Source organism: Tursiops truncatus, chromosome 13 (genome assembly GCF_011762595.2).
Source record: "Tursiops truncatus isolate mTurTru1 chromosome 13, mTurTru1.mat.Y, whole genome shotgun sequence".
Taxonomy (NCBI): Eukaryota; Metazoa; Chordata; class Mammalia; order Artiodactyla; family Delphinidae; genus Tursiops; species Tursiops truncatus.
In genome coordinates this window covers 73,102,423-73,119,758 of record NC_047046.1, presented here as the reverse complement: position 1 = coordinate 73,119,758, position 17,336 = coordinate 73,102,423, and the positions used below count along the sequence as shown (strand labels likewise).

At 46.9% G+C, this 17,336-nt stretch overlaps 1 protein-coding gene across 1 annotated transcript; it reads right to left on the bottom strand.

Annotated features, from left to right (window-relative positions):
- Positions 1-681: 681 nt before the first annotated feature.
- GRP (gastrin releasing peptide) lies at positions 682-12,034 on the bottom strand. Its single transcript, XM_019937155.3, has 3 exons — positions 11,609-12,034; positions 5,208-5,449; positions 682-894 (listed from the first exon to the last, which is right to left on the bottom strand). Exons 1-3 carry the CDS (start codon positions 12,009-12,011, stop codon positions 841-843), a joined length of 699 nt encoding a protein of 232 aa, XP_019792714.2. The 5' UTR covers positions 12,012-12,034; the 3' UTR covers positions 682-840.
- Positions 12,035-17,336: the final 5,302 nt, after the last annotated feature.

The window sequence follows — 17,336 nt, the reverse complement described above, 5'->3', positions numbered from 1 at the left end:
ACAGTGTTACTTGCTAGGCTTAAATATACTGAAAGAGGGGCTCAAGATGAGGTAATAGAAAAACTGTCAAATGCTACAGAAAATCTGGTGACTTTAGGTGTTTGAATCCCAGTTCCATCTACTGTGTGACCTTGGGCAAGTCAGCTGACCTAACTCTGTTTCCTTAGCTATTAAGTGAGACGGATCATTTTCAGCTTATGAAACTATTTGGAGGAGAATATCAGTACCATCAGCAAAATACCTAATCATGGTAAGGGCTGAAGAGATGGGAATTATTATATGATGAAGGCCAGCCTCTATGTTCAACCTAGCCCATCCGACTGGGTAACGATAAAGCAAGTCTGAGCTTCTAGTAAGTGGCATCTTTAAAGGCTCTAAGTCACTACAAGGAATCAGTAAGTGGCTTTCAGAGAGCAAAGCTAAAAATTCAGCCTGCTTTCATCAATGAGCACACAAGTTCACTGTCAACCTGTTTGTTAATCTCAGTATTAATTACTGTCCTCTCATTTGGAATTGAAATAAGAAAACTACCTGCCTTTTGGACAATATGTTTAAGCTTTTATTGTGAATGGGAGCAAGGACTGGAATCTAATAGACAAATAGCCCAGATGTAAAGAACATTAATTGGAACACTCTTTATGGACAATTATTCACAGCACACAAGTTCAAACCAGAAGATGCTGCTTGAAAATCATGACTTTAGTCGAAGTTGAAAGATACAAGAATAGTTAAGTGTTTTGCATAAAGGAAACTTGATGACCCAGTAGAACTGATGCCCACAGAACACAGTCTCTTGAGGGTTTTGTTTTGCTTCTTTGAGGGAGGCCACCGTTGTCAGTATCAGTTCAGCTGGGGGTTCCTTCCTTCACGCTGAGAACCTGGAGAGTCCACCAACTTAAAAAATATTAGAAAGAGTTAAGCGAACGTAGTTAGTGATGCCAAAGTCTAATGCTAAAAGGAAATCCATCCCAATAAACCATCAGTATCACTTGGGAGACTGGTAGAAAGGTAGATTCCTAGGTCTACCCCAGACCTACAGAACTGGAAGCTCTGGGGATGGGACCCAGCCATCTGTGCTCTCACAAGTCCTCCAGATGACTCTGAGCACGTTAATGCTTGAGAACAACAGCTGTCCCCCAGAGAAGTTAACTTCCTTCTTTTGGGGAGCCACTATATTTTCGGGTCTTTTTGTTATATTAGCTTAACTTGTGTTCTGATATGACTACATATGTGTGTGTGTGTGTGTGTATATATATATATATATATATATATGTGTGTGTGTGTTTTTAAAAGAAAACCTTATTTTTTTAAAATTTCTTTTATTGAAGCATAGTTGATTTACAATGTTGTGTTAATCTCTGCTGTATAGCAAAGTGATTCAATTATACATGTACATACATTCTTTTTCATATTCTTTTCCTCTATAGTTTATCACAGGTTATTGAATATAGTTCCCTGTGCTGTACAGTAGGACCTATTCTATGTATAATAGTTTGCATCTGCTAATCCCAAACTCCCAATTCATCCCTCCCCCACCCCCTCCCCATCTTGGCAACCACAAGTCTGCTCTCTATGTCTGTGAGTCTGTTTCTGTTTCGTAAGTTCATTTACACAGGTGTAGTTTGACCAAAGTTGGAAATTACATGTATTATCCCCAGGAATTTGTTACTAAAGTAGCAGCCGGGTAGGGAGACTGCTAAGGAATGTGGGATCTTAATTGTTACTTTGCTTCTTTGGCAATGCCTCATTCCCCAAATCAAAGCTAGTTTATGAACTACACAATTCAATATTATAAACCCATGACTGTAAACGGTAGTCGTGTGGGCAACTTGGGAGGAGGAGGCAATCGGGGTTTCTGCCAGTTCTAAATGCATTGTGGTTGGCTTGTTGTGGCTTCTGTTCAAATTAACTAAGACTGAAGGAAGAATGAGTAGCTCTACTTTTTTTTTTTTTGCGGTACGCGGGCCTCTCACTGTTGTGGCCTCTCCCGTTGCGGAGCACAGGCTCGGGACGCGCAGGCTCGGCGGCCATGGCTCACGGGCCCAGCCGCTCCGCGGCATGTGGGATCCTCCCGGACCGGGGCACGAACCCGGGTCCCCTGCATCGGCAGGCGGACTCTCAACCACTGCGCCACCAGGGAAGCCCCATGACTCTTTCTGAATTATGGTTTTCTCAGGGTATATGCCCAGCAGTGGAACTGCTGGGTCATATGGTAGTTCTATTTTTAGTTTTTTCAGGAACCTCCATACTGTTCTCCATAGTGGCTGTATCAAGTTACATTCCCACCGACAGTGCAAGAGGGTTCCCTTTTCTCCACACCCTCTCCAGCATTTATTGTGTGTAGATTGAAGCTGGCCATTGTGACTGGGAGCCACTGTTTCTGAGGTGGGAGCCAGCAGAGTGAAGCTGGCCCCCGCCTTCATAGAAGCAGGGTAATCAGAAGCTTTTTAGTTACTCTTGACCATATGTTGCTTTCCTTATATTTGGAGCTTCCGTTGGAGCATTTCACATATTAATAAATAGAACCTTTCTATTCTCTGTACTGATCTGATGGGACAGTGGGATCTCTCCCTTAAAAGTGAGAGCAAATTTGTACATTTACTTCCTTTCCGTAACACCCCCAGCAATGCATTCCCCAGTTCCCATTCCTCATGCTCGCCAAATAAGAGAAAAAATCCTCGGCTTCAAAAAACAATGAACTGGGTCCCAACTGCAAAAGGAACCCAAAGGCTAACCTCAACCTTCATTGAAACTCAGGACAGTCCACAGCCGCATCCAGGATTATGGATCAGGGCCTGGAGCTGAGCTGAGCACTGCTTCATGTTATAGAAACCACAGGGTAAAAGTTCCATTAGCTTTTGTGAGAAGGGTAAAGTTAAAAGATTTAGGTTCACCTTGAAAATGGTTGGCCATAACTGTTGCTAAAAACTTCCTGTTTGTTGTGATATAGTAGTTTAGATTCAGTGCGCACTTACATGAATCTTTTCTGAATGAAGTAAATATCTTTGTCATCAAAATGTAGGAAGATGCTCAGTTTCTAACTACAGCTCTGGGAGATTTGGCCACAGGACTTGATGTTTTGTTACTAAAACGGGAGAGGGGAGTATATGTGGATAGTTTTTTAAGTTTAAGAAAAGTCCTCAGCCTCTGAAAATCCCTGCTGCTAGTTCTTTTTTTTTTTTTTTTTTTTCAGTACGCGGGCCTCTCACTGTTGTGGCCTCTCCCGTTGCGGAGCACAGGCTCTGGACGCGCAGGCTCAGCGGCCATGGCTCACGGGCCCAGCCGCTCCGCGGCATGTGGGATCTTCCCAGACCGGGGCACGAACCCGTGTCCCCTGCATCGGCAGGCGGATTCTCAACTGCTGCGCCACCAGGGGAGCCCCATTTCAGTGTTTGGCCAAGAATAGGCCGGGCCAGCCGGGGCCCAAGAAGTCAATCACAAGTTCTGAGAGCCTTTAGAACCACGTGATCTATTCACAGACAAGGGTGTGGACAAGAGAATTAGTCATTCAGGGCTCTGTACAAAGTTGATACTTATTTCTGTATTGCTTGATTGAATCCTGATTTTCTCTCTGAATAAAGGCTACCAGAGACTTTCTCTCTAGGTGCTTAATGCAACAAAGAACTTTTTTTTGCTCTGCATTTAGCACAGAGAATCCACAGTAGACCGAAGAGTGGTGACACATAAAGCCTCCCTCTGGAGAAACCATCCGAGGCTTGGCCACGCCAGCCCTGAGCCTCTGTTAAGGGGTCATCAATCAGAGTTACCCACCATGAAAGAGGGACATGGAGAACTCTCCAAGGTCTGTGAGTGAAACACAGTATTATTTATTGGCAGAAACATCGAGAGGGAAAGCTGCACTGTATCCTGCATCCTTCATATTTAAGATCAATGAGAACCATTCCCAGAAGATGCCTCACATGGCAGTGGACTGGCCAAGGCAGACAGCACGGGCTTTTCCCTTGAAAAGCTGCATGACTGGTCTCAGTTTCCTCACCTCTAAAATGGAGAGAATAATAGAATCTTCCTGAATCTTTCTCCTAAGACTGCTGTGAGCATTATCCGAGGAAATGGATGAAGGTAAGGTGTTTCACCCAGTACTTGGATTATAAAAAAATACTCACTAAAACTAGCAGTTGTTATTATTAGGGGTATTGTAATGATTATTTTTGCCTTTTATCATAAATTTCATGGAAACTTCTTAAAAGTTAATGAGAATCACATCATTTTCAGTTGCCTTGCTTTCTTCCTATAAATTTTATTCTCTTCTATCTCATTTACTGTCTTTGTATCTAAACAATGCCAATTTGTTATAATTCTTTTCCCCTATCCTCTATAAAATCATATACTAAACAGATCAGTTGACCTGAGATATTTTCACCAAGTTTTGAAATATTAGGATGAGACCCGAACTAGGTAATCTTGGAACAAATATGAAGGAGTACTATTTTGCATCAAAAGTAGCAAACAAGAATGCTCTCTTCCAAAAGCTTCTGTGAATAGGCCCTTCCACTAGTGTTCATCAAAAATAAACATATCTGGCTTCCTTGGTGGCGCAGTGGTTGAGAATCTGCCTGCCAATGCAGGGCACACGGGTCCGAGCCCTGGTCTGGGAAAATCCCACATGCCGCGGAGCAACTAAGCCCGTGCACCACAGCTACTGAGCCTGCGCGTCTGGAGCCTGTGCTCCGCAACAAGAGAGGCCGCAACAGTGAGAGGCCCGCGCACCGCGATGAAGAGTGGCCCCCCTTCACCGCAACTAGAGAAAGCCCTCGCACAGAAACGAAGACCCAACACAGCCAAAAATAAATAAATGAATAAATAAATTTTAAAAAACCATATCTATAGATCCACAGGGATCAACTCAAATAATCTATGGCCTCACTATCAAAATATTTTGGAAGGGTCTGGTAGGCTAAAAAATCCTATCAATGCACAAGTGCTAACAAAACTCCTAAATTGGAGTTTGATGTGTTAAGAGGAAAAATAATTTATGATGTTGAAAAGAAAAGCTAGCATGAGGATTGGCCACTCATTTTCTGAGTGTGTACTGACGTCAGCCCGATGTAGTTGCTGTGAAGTCTTACCTCCGAACAGTTTTATTCTTCCCTGCTCAAACCTCCCCTCCTTCCAACTCTCCCCAAACACCTCCTACCTCCCCGACCCCTCCTCACCCCACTCCCACTTCCCCAGTTTGTTCATTATACCTTTGAGCCTCGATCCCACGTCTTTAAAGTTGCTGCTGCCCTCTGAATCCCAGGTGGACTGGCAAATGCCCAGGGCACCCGTTGAGGTGGCTGATGGCTTCTGGTCCCCTTTGCTTCTAGGAGGCTCAGCAAATTCCTTGTAGCTTCCTGCCACCGAATGTACTCCCTCAGCTGCTCCTTCAGGCTCCCTCCCTCATAAACATACAGGGACTCTCCTGTGCTCTTTTTTCCCATTAAATGTCCTGTTCAAAAACAAAAACAATATATAGCCAATATTTTATAATAACTGTAAATGGAGTATAACCTTTAAAAATTATGAATCACCATGGTGTACACCTGTAACTTATATAATTTTGTATGTCAATTATACTTCAATTTAAAAAAAATTCAGTGCCACATTCATAAAGAAATAAAACAAGGCATATACTCTGGTTCAAAAAAACCCCAACAAAAACAGAATGCCACAAATTTAACCCAGGGGAATGAATGAACAAGAAATTAAAAAGGGCACCAATTGTGTTTGTGCTGCTTTCTCCTAAATGTGGGATAAATAGCATTTTATTGATATTATTAGGAGATAGTTCATAAATGACTGACAGATTTTGATCCGTGCTCAAAACGCCTAATGAATGGACAGAATTCAGAACTGCAACTCAGAAGCCCTGGGTCTGGTCCCAGCCCCTCTGCTAACTAGCCAGGTGACCTCTCTCAAGTCATTTAGCATCCCGAACCTTCAATTTTATCAACAATAAAATGAACATGTTGGACCAGATGACATCGAAAGAACCTTCCATATCTAAAATTCTATCACCATTTCTGTGTGCACCGAATTCTATTCCCAGCTGAATGATGGCGTTCGAACATCTACCCCAGTCAATCTTGAATTGTTCCTGAAAAGAAAAGTCTCCGTGCTTTTCTTTGTGTGATTAAAAAGGTGTTGCTCAGACTTCCCTGGTGGCGCAGTGGTTAAGAATCCGCCTGCCAATGCAGGGAACACGGGTTCGAGCCCTGGTCCAGGAAGATCCCACATGCCACGGAGCAACTAAGCCTGTGCACCACAACTGCTCTAGAGCCCACGAGCCACAACTACTGAGCCCACATGCCACAACTACTGAAGCCTGAGCGCCTAGAGCCTGTGCTCCACAGCAAGAGAAGCCACCACAGTGAGAAGCCCGAGCATCACAACGAAGAGTAGCCCCCGCTCGCGACAGCCAGAGAAAGCCCGTGCGCAGCAACAAAGACCCAACGCAGCCAAAAATAAATAAATACAATTAATTAAAATAAATAAATTAAAAGGTGTTGCTTTCCTCTTACCTGTAATACAAACGTAGCAAAGGAATTTTTCATTTAAACTTTCTTAGAATTTTAGCTGAGACTGAACCTAGAAATTGCACCTAGAAATTGTACCTAGAAATTACAGTTTGTAATGAAACACAGGTTGAAGACAAGTTTTGGCCAACGCTTTTCAGCCATATAAATGCAGAATTTTCTCTTGGAGGTCTAAAATGGTCACCAAAGTTTATCATTAGCTCCAGAGATGAGCTTTTGCCATATAAACAAATAAAAGTTGCTGTGCAGGAGGCCAAACCACTAAAAACATGGAAATTCATGTATGCAAATGGGGATAGCCTTAGGGTCAGAAGGGCATGGTATTGAAGGTCTGTATTCTTTACATTTTAGCCCATTGCTTGAATATACTCACATTATCTTTTTTTTTTTTTTTTTTTTTTTTTTTTTGTGGTACGCGGGCCTCTCACTGTTGTGGCCTCTCCTGTTGCGGAGCACAGGCTCCGGACGCGCAGGCTCAGCAGCCATGGCTCACGGGCCCCGCCGCTCCATGGCATGTGGGATCTTCCCGGACCGGGGCACGAACCCATGTCCCCTGCATCGGCAGGCGGACTCTCAACCACTGCGCCACCAGGGAAGCCCATACTCCCATTATCTTATTTACTTTCTTCAGTTGATTTTCTTCATTTCTCTGTAATTGGGTTTTATAGCACTTTCAAATTTCTAACACTAGTAGAACTATGGTGCTTTTGATTTAAAGCTCACAAGGAAAGAGCTCTCTGTGGCTCCAGTGTTGACTGGCATTAGATGTAAGGCAAGCATCATGAAAATAGTACGTGGCAGACCTCAGTCACTGCAAATGGAAGGAGGCCCCTTCCCAGCTGTTCTGTCCACCAAGAGAGAAGCCCTCACAGTAACTCTATTGCTTGTGTGTGTATTTACAGTTCACAGGATGTTTAAATGCAGATTATTTCATTTGATCCACACTGTAATAACTTTGATGAAAATGAGACTGGCCAAAAGTCACATACATGCAAGTAAAGATTCTGGGATTAAAATCAGCTCACAGTCCAGACTCTATGATATTATACTGCTTTGAAGTGTCTTTGAACTTCCTAAGGATATAAGGCAGTTAGAAATCATTCTGGGGTCTGGAAATAAGCTCTGCCAAAGCTTTCTAATATTATCAAAAGGAATGGAGATCATATATCACTAGATCATGACTCAGTTATGCAACTCAGAAAAATTAATTCTGTGTGTACTGGGGAGCCTGAAAATGAGGTTTTCCTGCATTGCAGTGTGAGCTTTGCCAAGTCACTTAGGACCTGACGCTGCACACAATTTTAAGACTCTATTAAGGACACTGTCCCAACTGAAGCATTGGAATCTTGAAAAACTGGCTCCTCACTTATCTGCTTGGTGAACTTGGTACCCAGATATCTACTAAATAACTTTGCATTTAGCCATCACAATGATTATGTTCCACAACCTCCCAGGAAGTAGCAAATCATTTGGCTTAGAAATATGGAGGAAATCAAATCATGATAATGGGAAAGTGGGATTAGAATCTGATGCTCCCAGTAATAACCTCAGTTGCTCTTGTCCTCGGTCATTGTCTATCATCTGGTTAGGATGCTGGAAATGAGAAAGGCGTTATTGGCAATGAAGCAGAGGGATGATGGAGATGTTTTTACAAATAACTTCATTTTTGTCATGCTTGAAGAATTCTGTGACTTTTCTACAATGGAAGGCTAAAATGGGCCTCCATTCTGTGGGTGATTTAACATAGATCTTTGGGACCTTGTACTGAATTTCAGTATTTGCATATTTGGTGGATGGGTGTTCAGACTCCCTCCCCTAGACCACAGATGTTTTTCTTTTTTCTAAGGAAAGTGCGCCATCTAGAACGTCCCAGGGAAGCACACGTTCCCTGGGTCCTAATGCTAATGTCAACCAAATAATCGTCTCCATGGCAACGTGGACACTATGCCCACTTCCATCTCTTCTCCCATCATCATTTGTTAGGTATCCATATAATAATAATGGAGATCAAAAGATAGGCACTTGAAAAAATAAAACCTTGCCAGGCGTAGGGGGGAAGCTTTTGTCCTCTTTAATCACTTAAAAATACCACTAAAATGGCAGGTTTGCAACAGAAAAGAATTTTCTTGAGCTCCATACTTGAAGATTATCCTAACTTCAGAAAACATCCATTAAGACAGAAAGTGTTGAGTATTAAGAGCTAGTTTTTCTGGAGTGATACTTCAGCTGTATTTCACAGTAGCTCGGGTAGCACAATCATGTAACACCATTCTGCAGCTGAACACTGGTGCTCAGCATTCAACCCTCCACGGCACGCTCCACATCAGAGTTAGAACCACGACCAGAAACATTTCGTGGGTGCACAGGGGATAGTTACCAGTGTTAGTGTTGACCTATATTTTCATGGCACACAAAACATTTCCATGAACATCGAGACAGATAAGAATTGGTTACGTTTTCAGTCTGTTAACTTCTTTTTCCATGGCCACATCACGTTTCTCTCGGCTGGAAGAAGCAATTCACTTAACAAACCTGCAAGTTTGTGCTAACAGCTTCTTCACAGACAGCAATATGTAGCTTTCGTTTGCATTAATTAAAACTAACCTTAATTAAAACTAACCTCCATGTCTTCAGTGACTGAGGAGGACAGGAATTTACTTAGGGCAGAAACCTCAATTTAAAATCTAACATGGCATTCATGCTTATGAATGCTCGCATTCCAACAGAGGGCATGTCCACCCAAAGCAAACTTGTGCCACTGCAATGTCATCTTAAATCTAAATGCAATTTTCGATGTCACCTCCCTCTTTCCCTTGTTCTTCATCAACTCTGCACAGTCAAGGGAGAAAAAGGAAAAAGAGTGTGTTCGAGAACAAATAAGAGAATAAGACAATTTAGGGGTGTCACTGGTCAGTACACTTTGGGGCTGGGAATGCCCAAGTACCACCATGAAGGGTGATGAAATGGCCAACACCTGAAAGACCTGGGGACTGATGTGCTCTGGAATCACGTTGGCTTGCATCAGAAATACCATGATTATAGCTTCCCAGCTAACTCTCTTGTCCTGCGTTTAGCCTGCAAGGGTTACATTAACAATAAGTCTTTTTAGGGCTTCCCTTGTGGCGCAGTGGTTGAGAGTCCGCCTGCCGATGCAGGGGACACGGGTTCGTGCCCCGGTCCCGGAGGATCCCCCGTGCCGCGGAGCGGCTGGGCCCGTGAGCCATGGCCGCTGAGCCTGCGCGTCCGGAGCCTGTGCTCCGCAAGGGGAGAGGCCACAACAGTGAGAGGCCCGCGTACCACAAAAAAAAAAAAAAAATATATATATATATATATATATATATATATATATACACATATATATATATATATTTAGTACAAAAACATGGATGAGCAAAAGAGGCTGGAAGTCTGGAAGTTTCATTCCACCTTCCCAGCCCACTGGCTGCTGGCCGCACTGGACAATGGCCACTTGATCTAAACTCCCAGGAGCCCTTTTTAAGCATCGATTCCATTCTAGGTTTGGCTTCTTTAACATCTTCTAAGTATCCTTCTCTCTGGAAGTGCAAGGGTTTTCACCCATCCCAACCCTTCCTCTCTATACCAGGCTCCTGGGTTCCGGGTGTCCCTCAAAGATGACAAATACTTTCATTCCTGGGGTTGCCAAGACTTGGCAAATGATTCTTTCAGTAATAATGAAAACTACTCTATCGCAACCCAGAGCGCTCCATTTCTCTGAGGGAAACCTACACAGTGCACAGGAGCTGAGGACGCGCAGTTCTAGCTTCACCCCATCTTCTAAATTCATCCTAGTCTTCACCCTGAGAGCCTGTAAATCCTCTGAGAGTTGAATTAGCAAGTATCTTTCCAACACACCCTCCCCTACTTCTAAGTAGATGACTAAGGAAATCGTGAAACGCACACGTACACACACACACACACACACACACACACACACACACACACACACACACACACACACACACACACACACACACCCCGCCTTAAATCTCTCTAGGGACCGACCGGCTTCCGGGGAAAGGCTAGGGCTGCTGTAGATGGCTGTGTGGGGAGCTGTCTGAGGGAGTCGAACGCTTGGCAACATTTGCTAGAGGCTCTGCTCGGCGCGGCCGAGAGCCCCGGGGTGACGCTGGAGCAGCGAGAAGCAGCGGGGCCGCTACCTGCCTCCCAGCTGCGGGGAAGCAAGCGGGTGCGCGCTCCGCGGCCCGAGACCCGGTCCAAGCCGCTGCGGTTCCGGGGGGCCGGGACGAGAGAACCTCCAAGCCCGTGCCTGGAAAGCAGGACTTGTAGGCAGGGGAAAGAGGGAAGGAGCTAGGGGAGAGCGTGAGGTTTCGGGTCAAGAGAGGCGGAGAAAAGCGAGGACTTCGGGGACAGAGACCCGGGATCAGCGTGGAGACCACGTGTGATTCCCGGAGCACCGAGCCTGCCGGATGGAAGGAGGGAGGGTTGGGCAAAAGGGCAGGGAAAAGAAAATCGCTGCAAGGCAAAGAAGGACTGAGGAAATTCAGGCGAGCCCCAAATAGAGGTGGGATTCAGGCGCTGATTGCCAAACAGATTTGAAACCCAGGGTGGGCGCTGCGCCCTGTGTCCCACACCTGTGGCTTTGTCGGGGGTAAAGGCGCAGCCGCCAGGCTGGACCAGGGCTCCGAGACGCGCTCGGGGACCCAGCTCCCCAAAATTGTTCAGGGAGAGAACCGTGCCAGACAGGGTTGTGATTAGACGGATAAAAGGAGGTGCTGGGAGATGCGGAGGGAGGGTGATCTCCGCGTACGGCTGGGATTTTGGAGAGCTGCGCGCTGGCTCGGGTGTCCTGCGGGGGAGGGAAGAGAGCGGGAAAGGACCGAGGGACCAGCCGGAGGCTGCCGAGGGACCGACGGCTTCCCGGGATACTGAAGGGCAGGGTGGAGTTTTGGGAGAACGGGGTTGGCGTCTGAGTGGAAAGGTCGGAGCAAAACCCAGCCCCCAACGCAGAGCCGCAGAAAAGCTGAGAGATGGGGAGACTGGCCCCCTCGGCTGGCTGGTCCCGCCAGGACTAGAGCGCGCCGGACACTCACCCACCGCCCAGTGGTTGCCGCGCGGGTACATCTTGGCCAGCAGGGTCCCTCCGCCCGCCGACACCGGGGCGGCCGGTCCCCGGGGCGCCTGGCAGAGGACCAGAGCCAGCAGGACGAGCGGGAAGTCGCGGCCGCGCATGGTCCCGGCGGGAAGCCCTCGGAGCGCCGCGGCGAGACTGGGCGGAGAGTGCGCTTCCACTGCAGAGGAGAGACGGGAGGACCGAGACCTCAGAGGAGCGCCGCCGCCGCCGCCGCCAGCGCCGCTGCTGCAGCCTCCACGATGCCCCGACTTTATATGCAAGCCCGGGCGGGGGCGCAGGGGGATCCTCCACCGCCGACCCCAGCGCTCTGACGTCTCCCTGGAGCGAGCCGGAGCGCTGGGACAACGGTCTCCGAAAATCATCCATCTTCCTGCCGAGCGATGAACAGGCTGAGCGTACATTGTCCCCTCTCTCTCTCCCTCGTAGCCCCGTCCGCCTTCCCCAGCCTGGGTTAGTTCTTCCTATCCTCGACGCCTTCACTCCAGCACAATTTAGGGAACTCCTCCCTCCCCAGCCTCACCGGGGCGCCTCCCGCGTTAGCTGCCTTCGGATCCTTCGAGGAGGAGCAGTGACCCCGCGGCCTGACCCCAGGGGCGAGGGGCGCAGCTGGGGTGGGGGAGATAGAGAGGGATGTGCGCCAAGGATGGATGTTTTTAGGCTGGGCTTTGCTAGAGGGGACCGGAGCCCGGAATGCAAAGCACCTCTGATTCTCAGACTTTCCCCCTTTGTGGACCACCTCCCTCCTCGCGGTCCCTGCCCATGAACCTTGCGACCTTTGCTCCCTCCCACAGAGCGCCGCCGCTTCACCGCCGCAAGACCCTCACCCCACCTGGGGTTTCGGAGGCGTCCCTGCCCGCTTGTAGGGTGCGATGGAGGCTGGAGCAGGAAAGACATGTAACGTGATCGGAGCTACAATACTAACAATAGTTTTACTATACTCCTGGTTCCCTGCACCAGCATACGGCATCCACATAACAGAAGAAGCTTCTGCGGCGATTTCCCTAGGCCGCCTCTACCAGAAAGCTCAAACTGTCCCTAAGCTGCCATTTACACACTTCTCTAGAGCTGCCCAACCTTCCCCTTCTCCTTCTGTTCTCAGATACGAGGAATGGTCACCGGCCCAACTCCCGAGGCTGTCAATGCCATGGATACAAAGGGGGTGGGCACCATAGCAATGCAACAGTGAATAGAAGCGGGTAGGATGCGGTTGCCCACGATTCGGCTGTCAGAGCCGGGGGTGTGTTGGTGTGTTCCCGCGTGCCAGTTCCTCACCGAGTGCTGGTGAATTGCCTCGCTGGTTGGTTCCCGCTGGTGTTCCATGTCAATACTGGGCGTTGATACCAGTTAGGTTGAAATCATACATCTTTCGGGATATCTGGTGATTCAATACCTCTGGTGATTCAATACATCTGTGCCGTTCTTAGAGGATATGTGCCTATTGCATGACTGAGCATCCTTGGGCTTGGAAGAGTATTTCCATGCATGTGTCTGGCTAGAAGGTTAAATGCTAATTTCAAGATCACTATTATTAGCCAAGCAATAGAGTAATACTATCCTGAGGGAATACCCCAAGTGAAAAGCAAGGGGGAAAAAAGCCTACAATGGGCTTGGACTCCATCCTTCTGGGTTCTCAGGCTCTGCTCATTAGTAAGCACATGTTCCACAGTCAGGTGATCATACGTAGGCTTCCCACTTCCCACTTGGCCATGAGCTTGCAGGAGCATAGGGACTCGGTCTTGTTCCCCTGTGTGTCTGCAAGGAGCCTGGATCACAGTGGTGTTCAACGATTTGATGAATGAACAACTAACCTAAGAAATGCTTGGGTCTAAATGGCTTTTGCAACCTTGGGCCTTTGGAAAACCTTTATCTCTCCAGACTAAGTTATAGAAAAATGTCCTTTCCCCTTAGTTTAATCAAGATTATTTTAGAATCTTTTAATGACGTTTTTCCCACTATGAGACCAAGGGAAAACTACTGTAAATACAATGAAGTGTGGGAACAGCTCTACAGAAAGTGCAACTCTTCTGCAAATTCAGGCAACACACTCTGGGGTCTATAGCAGACCAGGAGCTACCCAGGTTCCTCCATTCACTTCAGCTCTTGCTCTAAGCACCCTAGTCTACAGGCTTTCTGCAGCCGGTCTCGGGCTTAGACGTGTCATTTGCTTTGGCATCCCACAAGGGCAGAGAGTGTGTCAGTCTTTGCTCAGGGCTGAATCCACAGTGTCTGACCCAGTCCAAGGTACAGAACAGGGACTCAAGAGATGTGAATGCTGCATTGTCCTCCAGGTATAGCAGCCTGAGTCCAGTCCTCTAACCAGAAAAGACAATGGATTGTGACAAGTTAGAGAAAGAAACCATTGCAGGTTTCATTCAGCCAGTACTGAATGAGCCCCAGTAGATCCTGGCTGGGTATCTTTTCATATCGCTTTTAAAATCTTAACCACAGCCCTGCCAGATAGGGATGACTTGTTCCCCTTCTTTGTTATGGCTCAGCGCTCTGTTCCACGTAGATATTCAGGAACCCAGGTTCATTCCATCTTGTGCCTCTACCCCTCCCTAGTGCTCTGCTCCCCAAAGGGATGTTCTGTAAGGAGATAAGGAGCTTGTGTCAGGATGTAAATCAATGCATTGCTTCCTTCATCGAGAATATCTTGCTTTGTCAGCTGAACACTGTGTTTAATGATTTGCATTTAGTGCTGTTGATTTGCATTCTGGCATAAGCTCTTTATCTTGCTGTGGATGGGTTACAAACGGTTCAAGGATGAGCAGCTGATGCATGGACCACACTTAATTAGCACTAAGTGTACTGTCCCTGCCTGCATGGCCTAGATAGCAGCTGGCACGACAGGGCAAATGGGGAGGCGCGCCACTCTCTTAATATACCAGCCCACACGTACCACTCATCTTTTCTGCTCATATTTTAATCGGTAAAAACTCAGCCACAGGGAGCTGCAAGAGAGGCTGGGAGCTGTAGCCCTGATGATCAGTCAGGCGCCTGGCTCTGACTGCACCGCTGCGGAAGAAGGCGTAAGTGGAGTTTGATGGACGGCTGATAAACAGACAGAACCAGCCTAGGGTGCCTCAGGCACGTGGAGGTCTTACAAATTTTATTTAATAAAGTAAAACCTCCCCTCATGGAGAGGAAAGACTGGGTCTCCGGCCCGTCTCCTCTGCCCCAGAGTTCTACGTCCCTTAGAGAATCTCTTGCTAACTACCATACCAGCACCCCTTAGGCTCAGGGGGGCACTGCACCCTCTTATCACTGTGGCACAAATTAGGGTACCCCTTCGTTGGATTCCCCATTTGGGAATGTTTAGTCTAGTCTTTCTATAATAAATGGATCTTAGCCCTTTAGCTATTTCCACAAAAGATCTACGTAGCCAGCAGCCATGATATTTCACTGACATTTTTTGCACCTGTGTGGGGTGGGCTGGGGTCCTGGCCTCCTGTCTTGCACCTCTGCTGGAAACTGCCTCCACCTCTCAGTTCCCGAACTCCTGGTTTCCAGAAGAGAAACACGAGAGACCCAGCTCATTATTGTGACCCAGCTCTACGTGTTCTAGATTGCCCAACAGCTTAGAGATGAGTGGGTCCACAGTGTCCAATCCACTCTTATAGAGGCTAGGACACATGGTGGCAGATGTGGCAGCGTCCACTCCACAGGGCTCTGGGCAGGACAGTGTTCCCTGAAAAGAAGGTGTGGGTATCATACACAACGGCCCTGCTCCCCAGATCCTCAGGCACATGCTGTCTTGTGCCTGATATTTCATGACGTCTGTTGTTTCTTTTTAGCTCAGTGACTCCCAGACATTGGAAAGGGCATTTTTTTTAACATCTTTATTGGAGTATAATTGCTTTACAATAATATGTTAGTTTCTGCTGTATAACAAAGTGAATCAACTATACATATACATATATCCCCATATCCCCTCCCTCTTGCGTCTCCCTCCCACCCTCCCTATCCCACCCCTCTAGGTGGTCACAAAGCACCGAGCTGATCTCCCTGTGCTATGCAGCTGCTTCCCACTAGCTATCTATTTTATATTTGGTAGTGTATATACGTCCAAGTAAGGGCATTTTTTTTATTATTCTCTTCCACGTAGTTTAGGTTTTGATGGACTTTTTACCGTGAAACAAGCCATATTGCTTAGATTTCTCATTTTTACTCATCAAAGACATAGGAACTGTCTGTCCATCAGAATTTCTAATCAGGTTGAAGTCACCAGTATTACCTAGAGAGTAGATGTCATTCCAGCTTAAATCAGTGAAACATTGCATCTTGCTTCATCAGGGGTAAATGCATGGCTTTTTTTTTTTTTTTTTTTTGCCACACCACGTGACTTATGGGATTTTAGTTCCCCGACCAGGGATGGAACCCAGGGCCCCGGCAGTGAGAGCACCAAGTCCTAACCACTGGACTGCCAGGAAATTCCCCCAATGTATGGCTTTTTGAAATATTGAAAATAGCACATGCGTCTCTATCTTTGCCCTAAGTGGAGTCTAGGTTAGGAGTCTTAAGGTTTAGGGGGCTGTTTTTGCTGTCACTGGTCATTTATACCTTGGTGCCTATGAAGGCTTTGAGGGCAGGTCTTGCTGCAGTGAGATGCTCCAAGATCCCCAGATCCAGTCCAAAGCCAAGGAAGCAGGCCGTGAAGGCAAATGGAAAGGAACAAGGAGACACTGGCGTCCTGCAAGCGCATGGGTTCTAATTCTGCCTCTGCCACTCAGGAGCTACTATGTTACCAGGCCAGTGACTTAGCATCTGCATCTCAGTCTCTTCATCTATAAATTGGTAATATCTCCCTCCCTAGGGTGTGTATCTGTTGACTGACAGCTACTTATTTGTTTTAATTAATAATTATGGAGAACTATAATTAGGGCAAGCTAATTTTTTTTTTTTTTTTTGCGGTACGCGGGCCTCTCACTGTTGTGGCCTCTCCCGCTGCGGAGCACAGGCTCCGTTCGCGCAGGCTCAGCGGCCATGGCTCACGGGCCCAGCCACTCCACGGCATGTGGGATCCTCCCGGACCGGGGCACGAACCCGTGTCCCCTGCATCGGCAGGCGGACTCTCAACCACTGCACCACCAGGGAAGCCCAGGGCAAGCTAATTTTTATCTTAGGTGTGAGTGTCAAGACGGCATAATTTTCTTGCTCAATATGCCTAACCCCAATGTCACATGCTATTTAGATCTCCCAGAGATAATCACACGAATAACAGCTGCCGCTCAGTGAGCATCTGGCATGGACCCGGCATTGTGCACTTACTCGTGTAACCCTCACAGCTGTCCTATGACATAGATGTTATTTGTCCTGTTTTATAGATGAGGAAACTGAGGCACAGGAGGGTTAACTAACTTGCCCAATGACCCAATGGTAACTGACAGAGTCAAGAGTCAACCTCAGAGCCATCTGATTTTCAAGCTCTGAGTGTGATAAGTCTGGCAAAAATGAGTTTCTTTGTACTTACAGGACTTTTCTGGGGGTCGATAAATTTCATCACCCAGAAGGATAAAAAGTATATTAAAATAATTTTAGAGGAGATATTGGGAATAATTTTTAGAGGTAGTTGGGTGAAACCTCATTGCAGATTCCTCCCTTTGCTTGTTTTCAGCTATTCCCCACCCCACGCCCACCCACCTCTAGATCTGTAGACATCATTTTGCAACTTGTACGTGGAAGTGGGT

What these genes read in the sequence shown, in the direction of transcription:
- GRP (XM_019937155.3), bottom strand. Translation starts at nt 12,011, where the DNA reads ATGATTTTCGGAGACCGTTGTCCCAGCGCTCCGGCTCGCTCCAGGGAG. An exon ending in CGGCAACCACTGGGCGGTGG is followed by an intron (nt 5,450 to 11,608) that starts GTGAGTGTCCGG and finishes GTTTTTGAACAG; the next exon opens with GACATTTAATGGGAAAAAAG. An exon ending in CGTGGGATCGAGGCTCAAAG is followed by an intron (nt 895 to 5,207) that starts GTATAATGAACA and finishes ATATTTTTTAAG; the next exon opens with TTGGTGGACTCTCCAGGTTC.